Genomic DNA, 20,170 nt, shown 5'->3' with positions numbered 1-20,170 from the left:
CAGCCACACAAAAAAACCAATCAGAAGAGTGATCTGCTCTGTTGACAGAGCAGCCGGACTGTCCAGCTGCTCTCTCGACAAAACAGTCACCCAGAAGCACAGCAAACTGGGCTGCCCATTGTTCTGGATGCCCAGAAGGCCCCAGACCACGTTTTCGTCAACAGAATCTGTCGACAGCAGTGTTACGCCTCGTGGGTGAGAGGCAGAATACTGATGGTGAAAATGCTGAGTTTTGTTGACAAACTGTTGATAAAACACATTTTGCTCATGGATGTTCCACTGGATTGTGATGGGGTTCAGGGGTCCCCCTGCACTGCACCCCGTCCACTGGCAGGAGAGACTCTCACTCAGCAGGTACACCAGCAGGTTTATTAGGCAACAGATGTCCAGTTTCTCACAGAAGCAACAGCATAGCAGCCAGAGACAGTCCTTCCAACCTGTCCTGGGGAGAAGACCCCGAGGGGTGCCCCTCTGGGGTGTAGCTTCCCCCTCCTCCGGCTGGCTGCCTTCCAGCTCTCCCTTTTCCTAGCCTCTAACTGCCGCCCCCGATTCAAAACCCAGCTCAGCTCCTCCCCGCTCTTTGTTCAGGCAGAGGTGTCACCTGCCAGTTGTAGCCCCAGGGTCATCCTTAGCCATTGGGAGCTGCTGCTTGCCTCAGACATCCAGCCTGACTCACACATGCACTCCCCCCACTCCATTACATCTCTCCCCCCTTCCAGACCGCACTGAGCGGGGTCACTTAGCCAGTGACCTGGGGAAGTTCGGGGCCCTCCCTGCGTGACAGGGCATCGGCTATGGTGTTGTTGTTCCCCTTGACGTGGACCACCTCCATGTCGTAGTCCTGCAGGAGCAGACTCCACCGCAGGAGCTTGGCGTTGGCCCCTTTCATGTGATGCAGCCAGGTCAGGGGTGAGTGATCGGTGTACACGGTGAAACGCCGTCCAAACAGGTACGGCTGCAGCTTCCCCAGTGCCCACACCATGGCCAGACATTCCTTCTCTATGGCCGCGTAGTTCTGCTCCCGGGGCAGCAGCTTCTTACTCAGGTACACGATGGGGTGTTTCTCCCCTTTGTCATTCACTTGCATTAGCACCGCCCCCAGCCCCACGTCTGAGGCATCGGTGAACACCAGGAAGGGCTTGTTGAAGTCTGGATTTGCCAGCACTCGGGCCCTGACCAGAGCCTCCTTCAGCGCGCAGAGGGCCTCTTGGCACTGCTCGGTCCAGACCACCTTGTCAGGCTTTCCCTTTTTACACAGCTCCGTGAGGGGTGCTGCGATGGAGCTAAAGTGGGGCACAAACCTCCGGTAGTACCCTGCCATCCCAATGAAGGCCTGGACCTGTTTCTTAGTCTGGGGTGTTGGCCAATCTCTGACAGCCTCCACTTTAGCTGGCTCTGGCTTTAAGCAGCCACTGCCCACCTTGTGGCCCAGGTAGGTCACCTCAGCCATTCCCACCTTGCACTTCCCTGCCTTGATAGTCAGACCGGCCTTCTGGAGTTGGTCCAGCACCTGCTTGACTTGGGACACATGGTCCTCCCACGTCTGGCTGAAGATGCAAATGTCGTCCATGTAAGCCAGGGCAAAGCTCTCCATCCCTTTCAGTAGCTGGTCCACCAGACGCTGGAAGGTAGCGGGTGCCCCCTTGAGGCCAAAGGGCAGGACCAGGAACTCGTAGAGCCCCACAGGGGTGATGAAAGCCGACTTCAGCCGGGCATCTTGGTCTAATGGCACTTGCCAGTACCCCTTGGTGAGGTCTATGGTGGTGAGGTAACGGGCTCCCCCCAGCTTGTCTAAAAGGTCATCAGGCCTGGGCATGGGGTAGGCGTCTGAGACAGTGATGGCGTTAAGCTTGCGATAGTCCACACAAAACCGAACAGACCCATCTTTTTTAGGGACTAACACCACGGGAGAGGCCCAGGGGCTGGACGAGGGTTGGATCACCCCCAGAGCCAGCATGTCTTCAACCTCCCGCTCTATGTCCTGAGCCGTCCTCCCTGTGGCTCTGAATGGCACACACTTGATAGGGGCGTGGGTGCCTGTCTCTATTCGGTGGACAGCCAGGTCAGTGCGTCCGGGTCTGTCCGAGAACAGCTGTTGATGCGAATGCAGCACCTCCTTGATCTCCATCTGCTGGGCAGGGGTCAGCTGGTCTGAGAGGGGAATAGACTCCAGCAAGGAGCCGGCTCCAGTCCTTGTGAGTAAATCCACCAAGGGATCATCCCCCTGCCCCTCCCAGTGTCTGCACACGGCCAGCACCAAGTTCTGTCTGTCCCAGTAAGGTTTCATCATGTTCACATGATAGACCCGGTGGCTGTGGGCCCGGTTTGACAGTTCCACCACATAATTCACGTCATTTAGCTGTTTGACAACCTTGAAGGGCCCATCCCAGGCCGCTTGCAGCTTGTTCCACCACACAGGTACAAGGACCATCACTTGATCCCCGGTGGCATAGGCTCGGGCCCTGGCGTTACGGTCATACCAGACCTTTTGCTTCCTTTGGGCCATGGAGAGGTTCTCCCTGGCCAGGCCCATGAGCTCGGTGAGTTTTTCCCGGAAGGTCAGTACATACTGTACCACTGACTCCCCTTCAGGAGAGGCCGTCCCCTCCCACTCTTCTCTGAGCAAGTCCAAGGGTCCCCGTACCCTCCTTCCGTACAGCAGCTCAAACGGGGAGAACCCCGTGGATTCCTGGGGCACCTCCCTGTATGCAAACAGCAGTTGGGGTAAGTACTTGTCCCAGTCATGGGGGTATTGATTCATGAAGGTTCTCAGCATCTGCTTCAGAGTCCCATTGAACCTCTCCACCAGCCCATTGGTCTGCGGGTGGTAGGCTGTGGCCCAGGTGTGCCGGACCCCACACTTGTCCCACAAGCTTTGCAGTAGGGCCGACATGAAGTTGGACCCCTGATCTGTGAGGACCTCCTTGGGGAACCCCACTCTGCTGAAAATGGACAGCAGTGCATCTGCCACGGTGTCAGCGTCGATAGAGGTCAAGGCCACTGCTTCTGGGTATCGCGTGGCAAAATCTACCACTACCAAAATATATTTCTTCCCCGAACGCATTGCCTTGCTGAAGGGGCCCACTATGTCTATAGCCACTTTCTGGAAAGGCTCCTCTATGATGGGCAGTGGCCTCAAGGCAGCTTTCCCCTTGTCCCGGCTCTTCCCCACCCTCTGGCAGGGATCGCAGGACAGGCAATACAGACGGACAGCTGCAAAGATCCCTGGCCAGAAAAAGTTCTGTAGCAACCTTCTCCTGGTGCGGTGGATCCCCTGGTGTCCTGCGAGCGGGACATCATGGGCTAGGTACAGCAGCCTGCGCCGGTACTTTTGGGGAACCACCAGTTGCCTCTGGACCTTCCATGGCTCCGCTTTGCGTCTGGGAGCCCATTCCCGGTACAGGAATCCCTTTTCCCACAGGAATCTCTCCTTGCAGCCCTCCCCCAGCTGTGGAGCTGGGCTGAGACTGGCCAGTTCCCTCGGCTTCTGCAAGGAGGGGTCTCTCTGCTGCTCTGCCTGGAATTCTTCCACTTGGGCAGGAGCAGATGCTACTTCCCCATCCCCGCCTGGCTCCAGCACCCCTGGCCTGTGAGGTCTGGTTTCTGGGGGCCCCCTTTCTCTCAGGGTTGGCCCCTGTGGCTCCTGTGACTTTGGCTGGGCCTGTACCCCTGAATCTGGGGAGCGCACCCCTCGTTTTCTTTGGCTACGGGTCAGAACCAGGGCACGAGGGCGTTCACCTTGCCAGTTCTCCAGGTCAGCCCCCATCAGTACATCCGCCGGCAAATGGCTGTGCACACCCACTTCCTTGGGGCCTTCCTTCTTCCCCCATTTCAGGTGCACCCTCGCCATGGGCACCTTGAAAGGGGTCCCATCAATTCCTGTTATCGTCAGGTGGGAATCGGGTATCATGCAGCCCGGTGCCACCACCCCGGGTCGGGCCAGCGTCACGTCAGCGCCTGTGTCCCAGAACCCCGTGACCTTTTTCCCGTCTACCTCGAGTTGTTTGAGACACTTGCTCCACAGAGGCATTGCCGCCCCCACTCTGTAAACTGGCCTCTGAGCATTTGGTCCCCCTGAGGAGCCGGTCTGTGGGGCGGACTCGGCCCAATCCGAGTGCCCATTGTCAGCACCACCCGCCTTGGCCGCCAGCCCCTCTGGCTTCTGGGACCCCACCCAGTTGACTCCATGACCCCCCGGCCTGCTCAACCTGTCTGGGAGCCTGGGGCACTGGGCTGCTCTATGCCCCTTTCGCCCACAGCGATAACAGCCTGGGTCTTGTGTCCCTCGGGCCGGCTGCTCTGTCCGGGCTCTGTTTGGCTCTCTGGGGGGTGGGTGGCTGGCCCCTCTTTCCTGGGCTTGCCCAAGAGGTGGTCCCCTCTGTCGTACAGTTAGGGACTGGTCTCTCTGAGATTCTCGGTTTCTCCAGGACTCCCTCTCCCTCCGGGACTCCCTCTCTCTCCGAGACTCCCTCTCTTTGTGGGGCTCACTTTCAAACCTGGCCCGGCTGTTTGTGAAGTCATCTGCCAGTTTCCCTGCATCATGTGAGTCCCCTGGCTTCCGGTCCACGAGCCACACCCTCAGGTCAGGTGCGCACATCTCGTAGAATCGCTCCACGACCGCCAGCTCGATCAGGTCCTCTACGGACTGGACTCCCATTCCGAACGCCCACTTCTGGTAGTATTGCTTCAGGTGGGCGGTTGTATCTACATGGGTTTCCTCTGGCCTCTTCTGCGCCTCCTGGAACTTCTTCTTGTACATCTCCGGAGTCAGCCCGAACTTATGCAGCAGGGCCTGTTTGAACCATTCATAGTCCCCAGGCTGCAGCCCCACCAGCTGGCTGAGCACCGCTGCGCCCTTCTGGCCCAGCAAGGGGGTGAGGTGCCGGAGCCACTCACCTGGGGGAACCTCATGCAACTCACAGGCTCGCTCAAAGGCGGTAAGGAACTCGTCCATGTCCCCTGTGTCCTGACACTGGGCCAGCACACGCGTCTCCAAGTGACTGGCCACCCCGATCCGTCTGGCCCTCTCCCCGCTTACCGCAGCTGGGGCCTCTTGGCATCTCGCCTCTGCCATGGTTCGCTCATGCTCTCGCTCTCGCTCTCTCTCCTCACGCTCTCGCTCTCTCTCCTTCCGTTCTCGTTCTTTCTCCTCCCGTTGTGTCTCTTGCAGCTGGCGCTCGTGCTCACGCTCTCTTTCCCGTTCCTGGCGCTCACGCTCTCTTTCCCGTTCCTGGTGCTCCAGTTCCTTTAATTTCACCTCGAGTTCCAGCCGTCGCAGCTCTGCGGCGGGGGACTCTGCCCGCGATGGACCACCGCTAGCTGAGCGCGACCTGGCGGGCACCGCGTCTGTCTGACGGCGTCGAGCCCCTGCTCCTGTCGGAGAATCCGAAACGCTTCCCGAGGCTGACCGGCCACTTTCTGCTGGGACAGGCTCTGCCCCCCCGGATTGGTCATTCTCTTCCAGCTGTGCAATCAGCTGGGCCTTGGTCGCCTTCCCCACGGTCAGGCCCCTCTCTCTGCACAGCCCCGCTAGCTCTGCCTTCAGGAGTCGGGTATAATCCATCTCCCCGCTATCTCCCGGGGTATCCACTCACCAGCAGCAGCTGCAGGAATGGCTCTGTTCCCCCTCTGGCTCTTGTGAGACTCCTTCCTTCTCTGGTGCTCAGTCAGCCACTGCTGGGAGCTCATCCGTGGGTGCAGTGCATCCCACTTCTGACACCAGTGTGATGGGGTTCAGGGGTCCCCCTGCACTGCACCCCGTCCACTGGCAGGAGAGACTCTCACTCAGCAGGTACATCAGCAGGTTTATTAGGCAACAGATGTCCAGTTTCTCACAGAAGCAACAGCATAGCAGCCAGAGACAGTCCTTCCAACCTGTCCTGGGGAGAAGACCCCGAGGGGTGCCCCTCTGGGGTGTAGCTTCCCCCTCCTCCGGCTGGCTGCCTTCCAGCTCTCCCTTTTCCTAGCCTCTAACTGCCGCCCCCGATTCAAAACCCAGCTCAGCTCCTCCCCGCTCTTTGTTCAGGCAGAGGTGTCACCTGCCAGTTGTAGCCCCAGGGTCATCCTTAGCCACTGGGAGCTGCTGCTTGCCTCAGACATCCAGCCTGACTCACACATGCACTCCCCCCACTCCATTACACGGATTTGTCAGCAAAGCTTACTAGTGTAACCATAGCCCAAATCTTTCTAATTACTAGCATGCTCAAGTCTTAGTTTCCAATGGAAAGCATGATATAATTTTGAGTCCTCAGATTCCTGCAAGCTGGTCTATTCTCTGGACCACCACAAATTGACTATCAGTGATATTCCACCTTCTTCAGCACTGCAGTGTTGCCTTTAATCAAAGCTGAAGTCCTAGAATCATAGAACAATAGAGCTGGAAGAGACCTAAGAAGCCATCAAGTCCAGCCCCCTGCCCAAGGCAGGACCAAACTCCACCAGATCAGCCCAGCCAGGGCTTTGTTGAGCCGAGACTTAAACACCTCCAGGGATGGAGACTCCACCACTTCTCTAGGTAGACCATTTCGATGTTTCACCTGAATACTGAATACTTCTGAATAAAGAGGGGCTTTGTCTTGTGTTTGGGTGGATGTATACGTATAATACAGATTCCTCAGCTAAATGAGCATCAAGAAAATTACAGAAAACCTACTCTTTGATTAGATCTTTTATTTCAATGTATTTGCATTTTATTTCAAACATTATCCCTGGGATCAAACAATCAGTATTACTACGGACTGCCTTGTTGCAACTATTTCCCAATAAATTTGTAAGGTTACACATCTGCATCTGTTTGGAAGGTTACTTTTTTGAGAGAAAGGATGATCTTCAGCTTAAAGTATTGTGTTGGGACTCAAATACAAGGTGACCTCTTGGCTCTGCCATGTACTTCCTATTTTAGGCAAGTTAACTCTCTCTGGATCAGAGCCTCAATTGGGGTATAAGTTGATGCAACGCAAGCAATGTCAATTGAACTATACTGAGATATATCAGATGCAGATCTAGTCCTCCTTCCCCCATCTGTAATTGGGGAAGATAATTCTTCTTTTCTCCAAACTTCTATTTGTCTTGGTGAGTTGGACAAAATTCTTAAAGGCAGGGACCTTCTCTTTTTACATGTTTGTTCAGTGATTAATACTATGGAGCTCCAATCTTGGCTGGGAACATCAAGATACTATTGTAGTACAAATGATAAATTTTAATAATCCTTCATATAGGTTTACTGGAAGTGAGCTCAATAATATTTAACATTTGTGAGGGGAGTCATATGAAAGTGTACACAAACAGGACATTGCAATGAATTATTAAACAGAAAGGGACAATGGCTCATTTTTGCATTTAGAATTCACTGTAAAGCACATTATAAAAACAATTTCAGCAAAATATGACAAAAAGCACTGATATTTCTGTTCATTTAGATTAGTTCTCTGAACTATACCACAGTTCTAGATTTGTACAACAATAAGCCATTTGTTATATGTCAGTTGCTTATTTTGAAAATGAATGTTTCTTTTGTTCATACTGCACTTTATTAAAGGCTAATTTCCAATCATTAACTTTTAAAAATGTAGTTGTTGTGTTTTATTTCCTGTGCACCATCCTCCAGCTATCTTATCTCATCAACAGGGTGTGGTGCAGTTAACATCCTCCCAAACCGCATACCTTTGGAGGCCATATAAAATCCTGTTTGATCACAGTCTCAGAGGGGTAGCTGTGTGTATCTTCACAAAGCAAAGCAAGCAGTCCTGTAGGACCTTAAAGATTAACAATTTTATTTACTAAATCTGATACAAAATTAAAAGAGATGCACTGTCCTCTCCAATGGCATATTGCCTATACTATACAAAACAGCTATAATGGTCACTCAGCCTATCGTTATACTTTTGAAAACTGACAGACATAGGAAGGAAAGATTTTGGCTGCACCAGTCTATGCACACACAAATAAAAGGCAAGTTATCCAGTAAGGATTAAAGATTCCCACTCTCAATTAGGTAAAACATTACTGTTACCTTCAAGGAAACATAGCCTTTGGCCTCCACTATAGGAAGCTACTTCAAAACAACCTGCTAGCTGAACAGGCTGTTTTGGAGTTTGAATATGGGGAGAAGATCAGAATTAAAAAAAAAAAAACAAAGCTCCAGGGTCCTGCTTCCTTTTTAGAAATGCACCTTTCTTTTGTTCATATTGCAGACATTCAAAGGCTCATTTCCAATCACTGTATTAAATGCAGATATGAGGCGGAGTTGTAATGGAACAGCACCTGTTCCCACTAATACCATATTACTGAGTATTTAACAATACCTGTCTTCAAGTGGTTTCCTGCTGATTCTATCAGGGGCAGCCTGTGCTACCAGCACTAACATTTCTGTATACATGCACCCTCAAGAAATTTTCTGGTCAGCAGATATAAACTTGCTCTTACCACAAAATATACCCTCTCCATTGCCTCCTCACATGTGTTATTGTGGACAATCCCCTGGGTGAGGTTAAGTGACAAATCCCCAACTTCATTGCCCAAATATCACTGCAGACAGATATACCCCTCCTGCACTCATGGTCGTGTTATCACAGAATGAACAGGCTCTTGACACTTACAGAATAAATTAAATAGCATTTAATAAAATGACACTGAGACCCGTGGGATCTGAACTCAGGCCACAGTGCTGCCACTCTTCCCACCTATAGTGTAATCAGCCTGGCAGTGAGCCCTTCCTCCTCATAGCATGCACAGCTGAAGAGACGAGTAATTTTGTGTATATGTGTACGGAAGTATTGTCAGGAGCTTGGTGGTCACAATGCCAGCAGTCAGGCTGCTCTCAGACAACTACTGTACATGCAAAGAGTCACTGTGTTAGCAGTGAACAAGGCTTCTCACTGATTAACAGGAGGCATACACATAAGCTATTCATGAAGTAAGAGCAGTTAGATGTATTATACCCATTTGCCAGCAAACAGATCCTCCAATAGCAACTCCGCCAACATTCAAGAGAATATTTAACTCAATAAACATATCTTTGAGTGTGCAAGGCAGCCAAACCAGCATTCTGTTGAATGAAAGGCAATAATTGCACAACAGAGAATGCCAAAACACCAGCCCACAAAAAGTAAAATCATAGGACTGATACTAAGAGAACCCTACTTGAAATCAGCTGTTGGAACATTGAAATCCAGTCTCTCTAAACAGAGACTTCAGTGTTGAATACACTCATCCCTTGTTAAACGAGTACTTTATTTACGAGTACTCACTAAAATGAGGGACACATGCCTACCTTTGTTCACTAGATGAGTGAACTCCCCCGTGCTAATACAAGACTAACCCCCAAACAAGCAGACCCAACCCGCTGCAGCCTGAACCCCTCGCTGGCCCCGCAGACCCAGCCTGACACAGCTTGACACGTCACGCTAGCCCCGCAGACCCAACCTGCAACAGCCTGACCTGCCTCCCACCGCTGGCCCAGCAGACCCAGCCTGCCACAGCCCGACCCACCCCGTTGGCTCCATAGACCCAACCCGCAGCAGCCTGAACCCCCTGTCACCCTGCATATCCAACCCAACACAGCCTGAACACCCCCCTTCCGGCTTTGCAGCCCCAACCCACTGCAATCTTAACACCCCACCAGCTCCCTGGACCCAACCCGCCCCAACCTTAACACCCCACCAGCTCAGCAGCCCCAACCCGCTGCAACCTTAACACCCCGCCAGGCCCGCAGACCCAATCTGCTGCAGCCTTAACCCCCACACCTGCCTAACAGCCACAACCTGCCACAGCCTGAAACCCTGTCAGCCTCACAGACCCAACCTGCCATAGGCTTAACCCCCCACCCGCCCCATGGACCCAATCTGCAGCAGCCTTAACCCCTCTATCTGTCCCATGGATCCAAACTGCAGCAGCCTGAATCCCCACCCCCACCCCCACCCCCATCTGCCCGCTTCACAGACCCAACCTGCCACCAGGTTTTAACCCTCCCTCCCACTCATGACCCAAATTGCCCCCAGCCTTTAACCCTCTCCAACCCTCCCAACCCAAAGTTCAGATGCCTTTCAAAAGCAGCACCACGCGCTGCCACTCCTTTGCTGAATTAAGAGCACTTGGAATGAATCAGAGACTTTTACATGTATTTTAATGAGAATTTAGCGCCCGTTATGAGTTTTCGCCTATGAGCAGAAAGTTGGGAACCAACTGTGCTCTTATAGCTAGGGGTGAGTGTAATTATATTTTTAAAGTGCTCTTCTTTTGGAATGCAGTGTCAGGATCTCTTGAATAAGCACCGAGCCTGCACAAGACTCTATTTTCAGATCTTCCATGTATTTGCTATGTGACCATTGCAAGTCATTTAATATTTCTGCGTCTCAGTTTTCTGATCTCAAAATGGGGATAATACTACTGTCACATAAGAATGTAAAGTGCTACATAAAATCCTAAGTATTATGACTATTATCATTTAGCTTAAAATACTTCTTCAAAGTGTCAGACCATATTTTCAAATGTAGTACGTAAGGCACGCTCCTGAATGTTGTCCCTGCAGTCACTTTTTACTACCAAATTACCTGACAGGACAAATTTTATGAATTTACAGGTGCAATTTAGCCATCTGCCTTTAAGACTGTGAGCCCAGTATAATGTCTATTTAAATTACTTATTTAAAATACTCTTCCTGTACCTCTGAAATAGAGCAAACAAATGATTATATCGCACAGCAGTTTAGCAATCTGATAACGGACCCAAACAGTAAAAATGCTTTGTTCTCAGGCAGAAAACCACATAAAGAAACTACTTTAAAAAACTGTCTTGAATTAAAAATATTGAATTAGCTCCTCCTTCAGTGTAAATTTGCATAGCTACATGATCTATTGTGATAGGATGTATAAACCCAACCCAGAAACTGAAGGAGCTAAGTGGCAGTTCTGGGCCCAGGAGAAATTTATCTTGGCAGCTCCTGAGTAAGGATTCAGAAGCTTGGCTGTAGAGGAAAAGGTCTGCAAGCTGCAGTTATCCTATGCCCTAGAGGAGGGACTATTTTTTATTTAGGACTAGGGAATCCAGCACTCTAGTTTCTTGTGGTGCCTTGAGTCAGGGTCCAGTGCAGAAAGAGGGCTAAGGCTACTTTAACAACCATCCTCTCATGAAGAGGACACAAATCCCTTCTTCCACCCTTGCTGGAGATACATTAGGGGGAATAGAGACATTGTAACTCCTAAGGCAACGAAACCTGGCAGTAGGCCAATGATGCTTTATTTTGTTGGACTCTGTACCCCTCATTAAGAGGGCAGATTCAACTGGCAACTTGGCTAGAGGTCCAAGTTGCTACCTACCAAGTACCATAGAGAAAGTGGCACTACTGGTAAACCCAGCCTCCTCATATAATTTCTCTTATGAATTAGCTAGTTATCAGTTTAGTTCTAAAGACTTAACTCATCAGATACCATCTTACATGTTAAAAGAGTAAAGATAGTTATAAGGCAGGGGTTAGATTGGATTTACTGTGTATGTTGGAAAAGACTTCAGATATAAGAAGCTGGGGTACAAAATCCACAGCAGGACTACAATGGGACAATCAAGACTGCACGTAAGTCAGGAAGAGATCAATCGGTTAATGAAAGCCCAATTAGTTGAAACTGAAAAACTTGGAGCAGACTGAGGTGTCCAGGGAGCAGGGAGAAGTTAAACAAAAAACGTAACAAAAACAAAACAAAAAACATAAAAGGTGGGCCTAGCTCAACTGGAAAGAAACACGTGGAGAAAGTGTGTGCACGTAGACATGGGACTCTCATGGTGGGAGAGAAAGATGGTGAGGGCCAGTGGTTGTGGGAGGCTGGGGCTTAATAAATTTTCAGGCTGAATGGGAAGAACTGGACTTTGTGTGCCGTGGGAGTTACAGAACTATACATGACTTAGCTGGAAGTCATTTATATCCCAAGATGCTAGACAAACAAAAAACAACCACCTGAGAAAATGAGGCCAACTGGCTGTTGCATTCCACAATGCCAAAAGTGGGTACTCTATTAGGAAGTGCTAAAATAGTGACAATGTCTATAGAAAACAGGTATGTACAAGTAAATCACCTTTGTATATACAGTGAGCTAGGTATGTATTTTTCACTTTTTAAAAAGACCAATATCCATTTTGTTGTTGAAAAATCACAGCTATAATCTTATTTCCTAAGGGTGTCCAATAAGTATAACTATAAGTGGGAAGTTCAGCACTATTTCCCAGGTCTGTGAAATGCAGATCTCATGCCTTCACTCCAGCCCACCCCATGGACCAGAGAGGTTATTTTCCTTTTCTAATGTTTTTAAAATTTTATTTTAATATTTAATATATCTATAAATAGCGTGGTCCAGTGCACCCAGGAGGCATGCATGGGATAAAAAAGAAGGAAATGGTGCCCGTTCCTACTGGATTTGACTACTTGCAGCACAGTGTTAGTTCAGAGGCAAACTAGAATAGAAGACAAGGTCTTAATATATGACAAGTGCAATAAGAAGGTTTCCTTGACGTACACATAAACCTAGTTAGCTCTTCTGCAATTTCAGTGGCTGAATGAGCTGGCCAAGGGGTTTCTTCAGGTAGCTTAATCTGTGTGGTTAACAGAAACTGGAACAAAACACAAAACAGCAGGTATGTAACACTTTAAAGACTAGCTAAGTAATTTATTAGGTGATGAGCCTTCGTGGGACAGAAGCTCATCACCTACTAAATTATTTTCTTAGTCTTTAAAGTGCTACATCACTGCTTTTTCATTTTGATAGAATACAGACTAACACGGCTACTTCTCTGTTACTCTGGAACAAAACATATTTTGTTTTGGATTATTTATTTATTTACTTTGTAAAAAGCAACAAGGACAATGAGGCTACTCCTTGGTCATATATATTACCTTACAGTTTTTAATTCCATTGTCACCTACTGTCTTTCAAATAATATATAATTTATTCTACAAGTTTATGTACTTAAAACCTTGTAATACTTTTTAATTAGTGTTTATATTACACTTAAGATAGCTAAGATAGTCTAATAATTTTGTTAGTACAACATACATACAACATATATCCTGTGTCTACACGTGCCCCTTTCTTTCGAAAGAGGCATGTTAATGTGAGGGTTTGAAAGATGCCCCTTTCGAAATGAAGGGGCACTTGTAGACCCAGCCATACTGTTAAGGAAAACTGCTGCACAGTTTTCCTTAGGTGTGATTCAGGGACACAGGTGGATAACTAAGAAATGCTCATAGCTTTGACTTCAGGTGAACTTCATATACCAGATTTTTTTTTGGCCTATTACCATGTTGCTTATGTAGGCCTTAGCTATACTTAATAGGTATCTGGAGCACCCTTGTGTGCAGGGTTAGCATAATCGGTGCACAATTTCTTAGGGTGCTTTACTTTGGAAAAAAGGAGAATAAGGGGAAATAAGACGGCAGTCATCAGATACTTGAAAGGCTGCCATCTCTTTTGCCAGAGAGGGCAGGACAAGAAGCAGGGGGAGGGGTTGTTCAAACCACAGCGCAGCATCTTTAGATTAAATCTCAGGCAAAACATCCTAACTGTAAGAACCAGAAGAGATTACAGATACTGCTGATCCTGGGGCAAGGTGGGAGGTGGGCCCAGCTCCTTGGGCAATGCCTAGGACAGATAGCCCTTAGTGCTGCTCAGACTGCAGTGCTGGACCCCCACCCCCCACCCAATGCCACACAGCAGTAGCCACAGCTCCAGGCCCCTTTGAAAAGCTGGGTCACTGTGCAACTGCTCCCTTGGTTTCCTCGCTCCCTCCCACACCTGTTGACAGGCCTGGTGAGAACAGTAGGACACTTGAACAAACTGCATAGGGAATCACGGAATCTTCTTGTCTGGAGGTTTTCAAAAAGAGGCCAGAAAACCATCTATCTTGAATCGTTTAGACACAACAAATCCTGCACCTTGGTTGGAGATACAGGCAGCTTGACCCTGGCCATATCTTCTAGCCCTATGGAGCAGGGTTCTATGCTTCTATGAAATCAATGGGGCTATGCACAGGTTAAGTTGGGGGAGTCCACCTGCATGGGTCTGAAAGCAGTACTGGGATCTAATTAACTCAACAAAAACATCAATCTTCAAAAGCATCAAATGTGTGATTACATCTAAATTTAAATGTAGTACATGTCTTCAGCACAAATCTGCATTCTAATAACATTCTACACTCCATGGCTATGTCTACAATTCAGCGATCTGTGGACAGAAGTTACTGTTGGAAGATATCTTCCAACAAAACTTCTGTCAACAGATTGCGTCCAGACAGCCAAGTGGATTGAAAAAGTGATCCACTCTGTCAACAGAGAGCAGCCAGAGTGCTCGGCCACTCTCCTGACAGAACAGCCAACTGAAAGCATAGTAGGCAAGGCTGCCCAGTGACATGGAAGCCCTATCTGTCAACAGACAGCCTCCCAGAGCATCCACATGGCTTTTTTTGTTGACAGAGTCCATTGAGAAAGGCATTCTGCCTTGTGGGAGAGAGGCAGAAGGGTGTTGATGAAACGGCTGAGTTTTTCTGTCAACTTATTGTTGACAGAATGCATTTTTAGTGTGGATGCTCTGCAAGTGTTGTCGAGGACTCTCTAGTGAAGACATAGATTTAGAGTTTTTTAAGAACATGTTAGGACAGTATTATAAATCTTTTTTTGTTTGCAATGCCTCATTCACAATCTCCTTACATTTGCTATAAAAGTAAAAAGACTGTATCAGTGGTAACACTTATTTGCCTGTACAATTAGTTGTGCGTATTTCAAGACTCTGACATAGAATATTTCACCTGGAAGGATATGGTTGAATGAGGAATGGGAGAGCGAAGATTTCTTTCATTTACATAGTAATAAATTTTTCCGTGCTTCAAAATCCCTCATTGCCTTTTGCAGACCATCTGGGGGTCATGACCCACTGGCTGAGAAACACAGCATTAGGAGATGGATTATTTGAGCTAGGAGGTCTTTCTCATCCCTGTGATCCAACTGTAATACTTACGAATATTCCATAAATTGTAACTGAGGTTTGCACTTATTGCTTGAAACTATCATTAATGGAGATCATAATAATATTTCATATATTAGGGGGTAAATTCTCCTCTTAAATCCACAGCAAATCTTGATTCCAATATTTTAATCTCCCTGGCTATAGAAAACTCACATTTAATGTGAATGGGTGATTGATGCATGCAGAATAACTCAAGTGGGGACTTATCAGGAGGATTCAACTGAAGAATTTTCTCCTTAGCTTTGCAACTCCTTCAAGGGGATCTTTCAAAGTTAATTAATAAAAACCCTGAAGTTTAACTTCTGTTCCTCATCCAAACAGCCTGCTTGAGTTGACATTTTCTAAATCACAGACAACAAAGATCCACTAACGACTGTCATATGCAATGGAGAAATAGAACATTACTATTTAAAACAAAACTCAAAGGGAAATTAAATTAGATGACATGGCTTTGAACCTACACAAAATGGAGCCCAGCAAAAAATGTACTGTAATCTACAGGATACAGGCAATTTCAAAAAATCATACATACCAGCATTTACTTCTTCAGGACCACAACATGGTAGCAAATCATTTAGCCTGCTGAATGAATAATCTTGAGTAGGGCTGGGATGTGTAATGGTGTGCAAATGAGTTACACAGTCACATTGCATAGAAGGACAATAAAATTTGAGTACCTTTTGTTGTGCTCCTTTGAAAAATCCCACTTAACCACAATGTTATTGGATTCCTGAAAGTTTAAACATGTGACAGTCCCTCCTGCAAATAGTAATTTTTCAGTCATCCCACCTTTCTCATATAGGTCCTCCATAGCTCTCCAGGTTTCAGCTCGGACCTCACGGTTACTTTTTCCAGGAACTTGTGCGTCAGGCCAATGTACCAAATAAAGATCTAAGAGGGAAACACAATCAATCTGTAGTTGTCTAAAAATGCAGTGATGCAGCAGAATAGTTTAATGGCATTCTTCATCCCTTAGCAGTACCACATCACTCCTAAATTATCTCTGTCAAAGAGCTTATGACTAATATTAGTTTCAACTAATTTTACTTCCTTTCTTGACTTTATAAACAAACCCCTTTACTACTTTAGGCCCCAGTCCTGCAAGCATTTTATTATTAATTAATACTATTTGTATTATAGTAGCAGTAGGATCCCCAGTCGTTAATGAGAATTACACACATATATGCATAACACTAAACTTTGAATGCATGAGTAGCTCCATTGAAATTAAAGGGCAATACCGTAATAAATATGATTCATAATCATAATGCTAAATCCACATCAACTCCAGTAGAAAGTAACAAGAGGCTACAAGAGTAGTATCAGTTTGTTGCCTGAATATCACAGATGTGCCCAGCACCCTGAAGCCTTTGGGGAAGTGAGAATGCTCAGCTCAACACCAGTGGTGGTGCACTGTACTCACAGAAGGGCGGCTTTTAATGCTCACTGAAGAATAAAAAGTTACTCACCTTTGTAACAGCTGTTCTTTGAGATGTGTTGCTCAAATCAGTTCAAGTGAGGTGTGTGCGCATTGAGTGCACGACTGTTGGAAAGTTTTACCCTCGCTGCTACCTGTCGGGTTGGCTGTGGAGCCCCCTGGAGTGCTGCCACTGCAGAGCACTATGTATGACTCTACTGACTTGAACACCCTCAGTTCCTTCTTGTCAGCTACTCCAACGTCAGAGGGAAAAGGTGGAATTATAGATATGAGCAACACACCTCAAAGAACAACAGTTACAGTGGTGTGTAACCATTTTTTCTTCTTTGAGTATTTGCTCACATCTTTTCAAGTTAGGTGATTTACAAGCAAAACTCAGGAGGAGGGCTTGGAGTCCATGTGTAGCTGATTCAAAGATGGCAGCCCCAAGGCCGCATCCTGTCTCGACTGCTGTACAGTAGCATAGTGTGACATAAAACTATGTACCGAAGGCCATGTCACAGCTTGACAGATTTCCTGGAGAGGCCTATGAGCAGTTGAAGCTTGCACAGAATGTGCCACCATAGGTAGCAGGGTAACCTTAGCAAGGTCAGAGCACCTTTGTATACAGGATGTGATCCAGGAAGAGATGCACTCCTACGAAACCAGCTTTCATATGACCAGCAACAGCCACAAACAGCTGCGAGGTCTTGCGGAAGGGCTCAGTCCTTCAGAGTGCAGTTACTGCTCCCACCGGGAGCTGTGAGGTTCAGGATAGAACACAGGAAAGAAAATTTCCTGGCCAGTATGAAAGCCAGAGATCACTTTTGGAAGGAAAGCTGGGTGAGGGCAGAGCTGAACCTTGTCCTTATGGAACATCATGTGCAGGGGCCCTGACATGAGGGACTGCAGCTCAGATATCCTTCTCACAAAAGTGATAGCCACCAGGAAGGTCACTCTCCAAGAGAGGTAAAGTAGGGAACTCATGGTGAAAGGTTTGAAGGGAAGGCCAATAAGCACCTGGAGTACCAGTTTAAAGTCCCATGCTGGAACCTGTCAGCGGGTTTGTGGGTGAAGGTGGTCCATGCCCTTAAGAAAGCACCCCACCATGGGGTTAATGAAAACAAAAAGCTTCCCTCCCGCAGATGGAAGGCCCAGATAGCTAGCAGGTGAACCTTGAGGGAAGAAGAAGCAAGCCCCTGCTGTTTCAGGGAAACAAGGTAATCCAACAACTGTGGGACAGAGGTAGACACGGGTATGAGGTAGTGCTGATGACATTAGCAGGATAAGCGTGTCCACTTAGCCAAGCACAAGCGCTGTGCAGACAGTTTGCAGCTGCTAAGGAGGATGTGCTGCACTTGTTTGGGAATAAAGGCCTGGAAGAAGCAAAGTTGAGGACACTTGTGGTTGCTCTGGGACACGAAGACATATAGCCAGGGAAAGCCTCACTTTTGGAACACAGAATGGAGGACACCCACTCAAAGTGACCACTCATGAGTGAGGAAAGGGAAATTGAGGCAGTCTGTCAACTGGTTCTGGACACCTGTGGGATAAGACACATCAAGTTGGACAGAGTCGGCTATGCACAACTCCCACATGTGCAGCGCTTCCAAGCAGAGCCAGGAGGAGTGTGCTTCTTCCAATGGCTGATGTAGTATATGGCCATCATCTTGCCTGTTAGGATCATGACGCAGCAACCACAGAGGTTAGGTATACAAGCAAGGCAAACTGCCCAAAGCTTGCACATGCCAAGTTTAGTGTTTTCATACTGGTCTCCTATCCCATTTGTGCACATCAAAGCAAAATTTTCGAAATGTGGATCTGCTCCTGACAGCTATTCAACTACAGTGACATAGGGTTTTGCATAACCATGAATCGTTACTCCAAATTCCTTCTAAAGTACCCATACAAATAAGGACTACTCATATATATAGGGATTTGCAGACTGGGATCTGAGCCCCGTTCAAGGATAATGCCCCACCCATGGAATTGGCTGGCGGGGAACAGGTGGGAGGATGAGAGAACTGGCTGAGTACCAGCTCCATGTTTTTTTTAAACAAAAAAGGCACTGGATATCGCTATTTGCTCTTATACGCATATACTTCTAAATTTAGAAAAGGTATTTAAGAACTATATATTAAACCTATAACTTACACCTACAAGACAATTGCCATACTGAACAGGGACACATAATTAGTACAGATTAGTACAAGTTATTAATATCTGAAAGAGGGAAACTATGCATCTTTGATTGCTGCTATGTTCTCCAGTTCAGAATAATCCAGACTGCTTAGCACTGCCAAAACAGTTTAGGCAAAGAAAGCTCAATATACTGCACTAACTGCAACAGTATTCTTGCAAAATGCTGAACATCCAGCTATGCACCACAGTCTGTAAATGTTCATGGAAATGACTGCTCTACAGAATTCCCCACACAAAGATGCTTTGTACTCAGCCGGAGAAATTGCAACACCCTGAGAATGACTTTTAACAGCTTTGAGAACTGTAAGACCTCTGGCCTTGTAAATCTCAGAAATGCAGCACATTTATCCTTCCTTGTATTAGCGTCTAAAAGACGTCTCGGATACAAACAGGATTAACTGTTTCTCAGGAATCTTTTATTATGTTATGTGTCCATATCTGTGATTTCTATAGCATCTCATGATCTTATTTAAATACAGATATTTCAGAAAGCCATGGGTGAACTCAACTGAGTTTAGTGTTGGCATGACAAAGTGACACCAGTTGCAGATCTCAGCAAACTCCTGGTGAAATTTACTTCAACTCAGAGGACATGAAAAAAAGCCATATTCAGCAATTAAACTCTTCGCATTTAAGTGAATTTCAGCTTCTGAAATTAAGTAAATGCAATCATAAAAACTTTATTTTAAAAAGCAAAACATTAAAACATACTCCAATGTTGAGAAAAAAGTCTATGGGAGACTGTACCTTACTGCAATGTTTGAAATATACTTTAAAAGGCAGGCTGTGGCTACTTACATGATGGCATGCCGAGTGGAGAAGCACAGAAGAAATGTTCTGTGCTGTCCTTCCATCCTTGGACAGGAAACAGCCCTTCAAGCCTTTTCTGGGAAAATTCATCCCAAAGCAGACCACTCATAAGAAAGCTCATACAAGGGAGAAACTTGATCTTAAGGAAGTCAGTGGCAAAATTCCCATTGACTTCAGTAGGGTCCAGATCACAAGAGATTACCTGGAACATTACTACTAAATGTAAAAACTCTTCCAGCCTGGTGCCTTTGACAATCCTTGTAACTCAGAGGCATTTGGATTTTACTCTCTGTACCAGCTAACAGAATTAAGGGTATGTCATTTATGTTGAAATGAAGAAGTCGCCAAAAAAAATTGCCACAGTGTATTTATACTTGCTCCTTCTGCCAGCAGATTGTGTCCATATCTTCTGCTTCCTTATTGACAACAGGAGCAATACACTGTTATATATCGCACTTTACCTGGTGACACCACCTGTCACTAGGCATTGTGTGATCATGGAATGGAGCATGGGGTATTTTGTGACTAAGCAAAATGTCTCATCAAACAATGCTTTGTTCAGGGGCTTCTGGCAACTTTTCATGCCCTTTTTCCTGCTGCCATTCTCAGTTGTGCACTCCATCATCTCCAGCAAGAAAGAATGGATCTTACAGTTCTCTTGTATGCTTTGTTATCTATCATTAGAACCTCTTGTACGGCAGCAAAGTTCATCTTAAAGTTTCTGAAAGGAAGACGA

At 47.1% G+C, this 20,170-nt stretch overlaps 1 protein-coding gene across 2 annotated transcripts in view; it reads right to left on the bottom strand.

Moving 5' to 3' along the window:
* The window catches only part of LOC142017605 (putative oxidoreductase ZK1290.5), a 118,841-nt gene that overhangs the window by 42,371 nt on the left and 56,300 nt on the right, over positions 1–20,170 (bottom strand). For both annotated transcript variants that reach the window (XM_075002653.1, XM_075002655.1), the window contains one exon: positions 15,795–15,896. In XM_075002653.1, coding sequence (XP_074858754.1) covers positions 15,795–15,896 — 102 coding nt within the window. The remainder of the gene's footprint in view (positions 1–15,794; positions 15,897–20,170) is intronic.

Source organism: Carettochelys insculpta, chromosome 9 (genome assembly GCF_033958435.1).
Source record: "Carettochelys insculpta isolate YL-2023 chromosome 9, ASM3395843v1, whole genome shotgun sequence".
NCBI classification, from domain to species: domain Eukaryota; kingdom Metazoa; phylum Chordata; order Testudines; family Carettochelyidae; genus Carettochelys; species Carettochelys insculpta.
The sequence above is the reverse complement of the archived record's forward strand: the minus strand, read 5'-3'. Positions and strand labels throughout refer to the sequence as shown.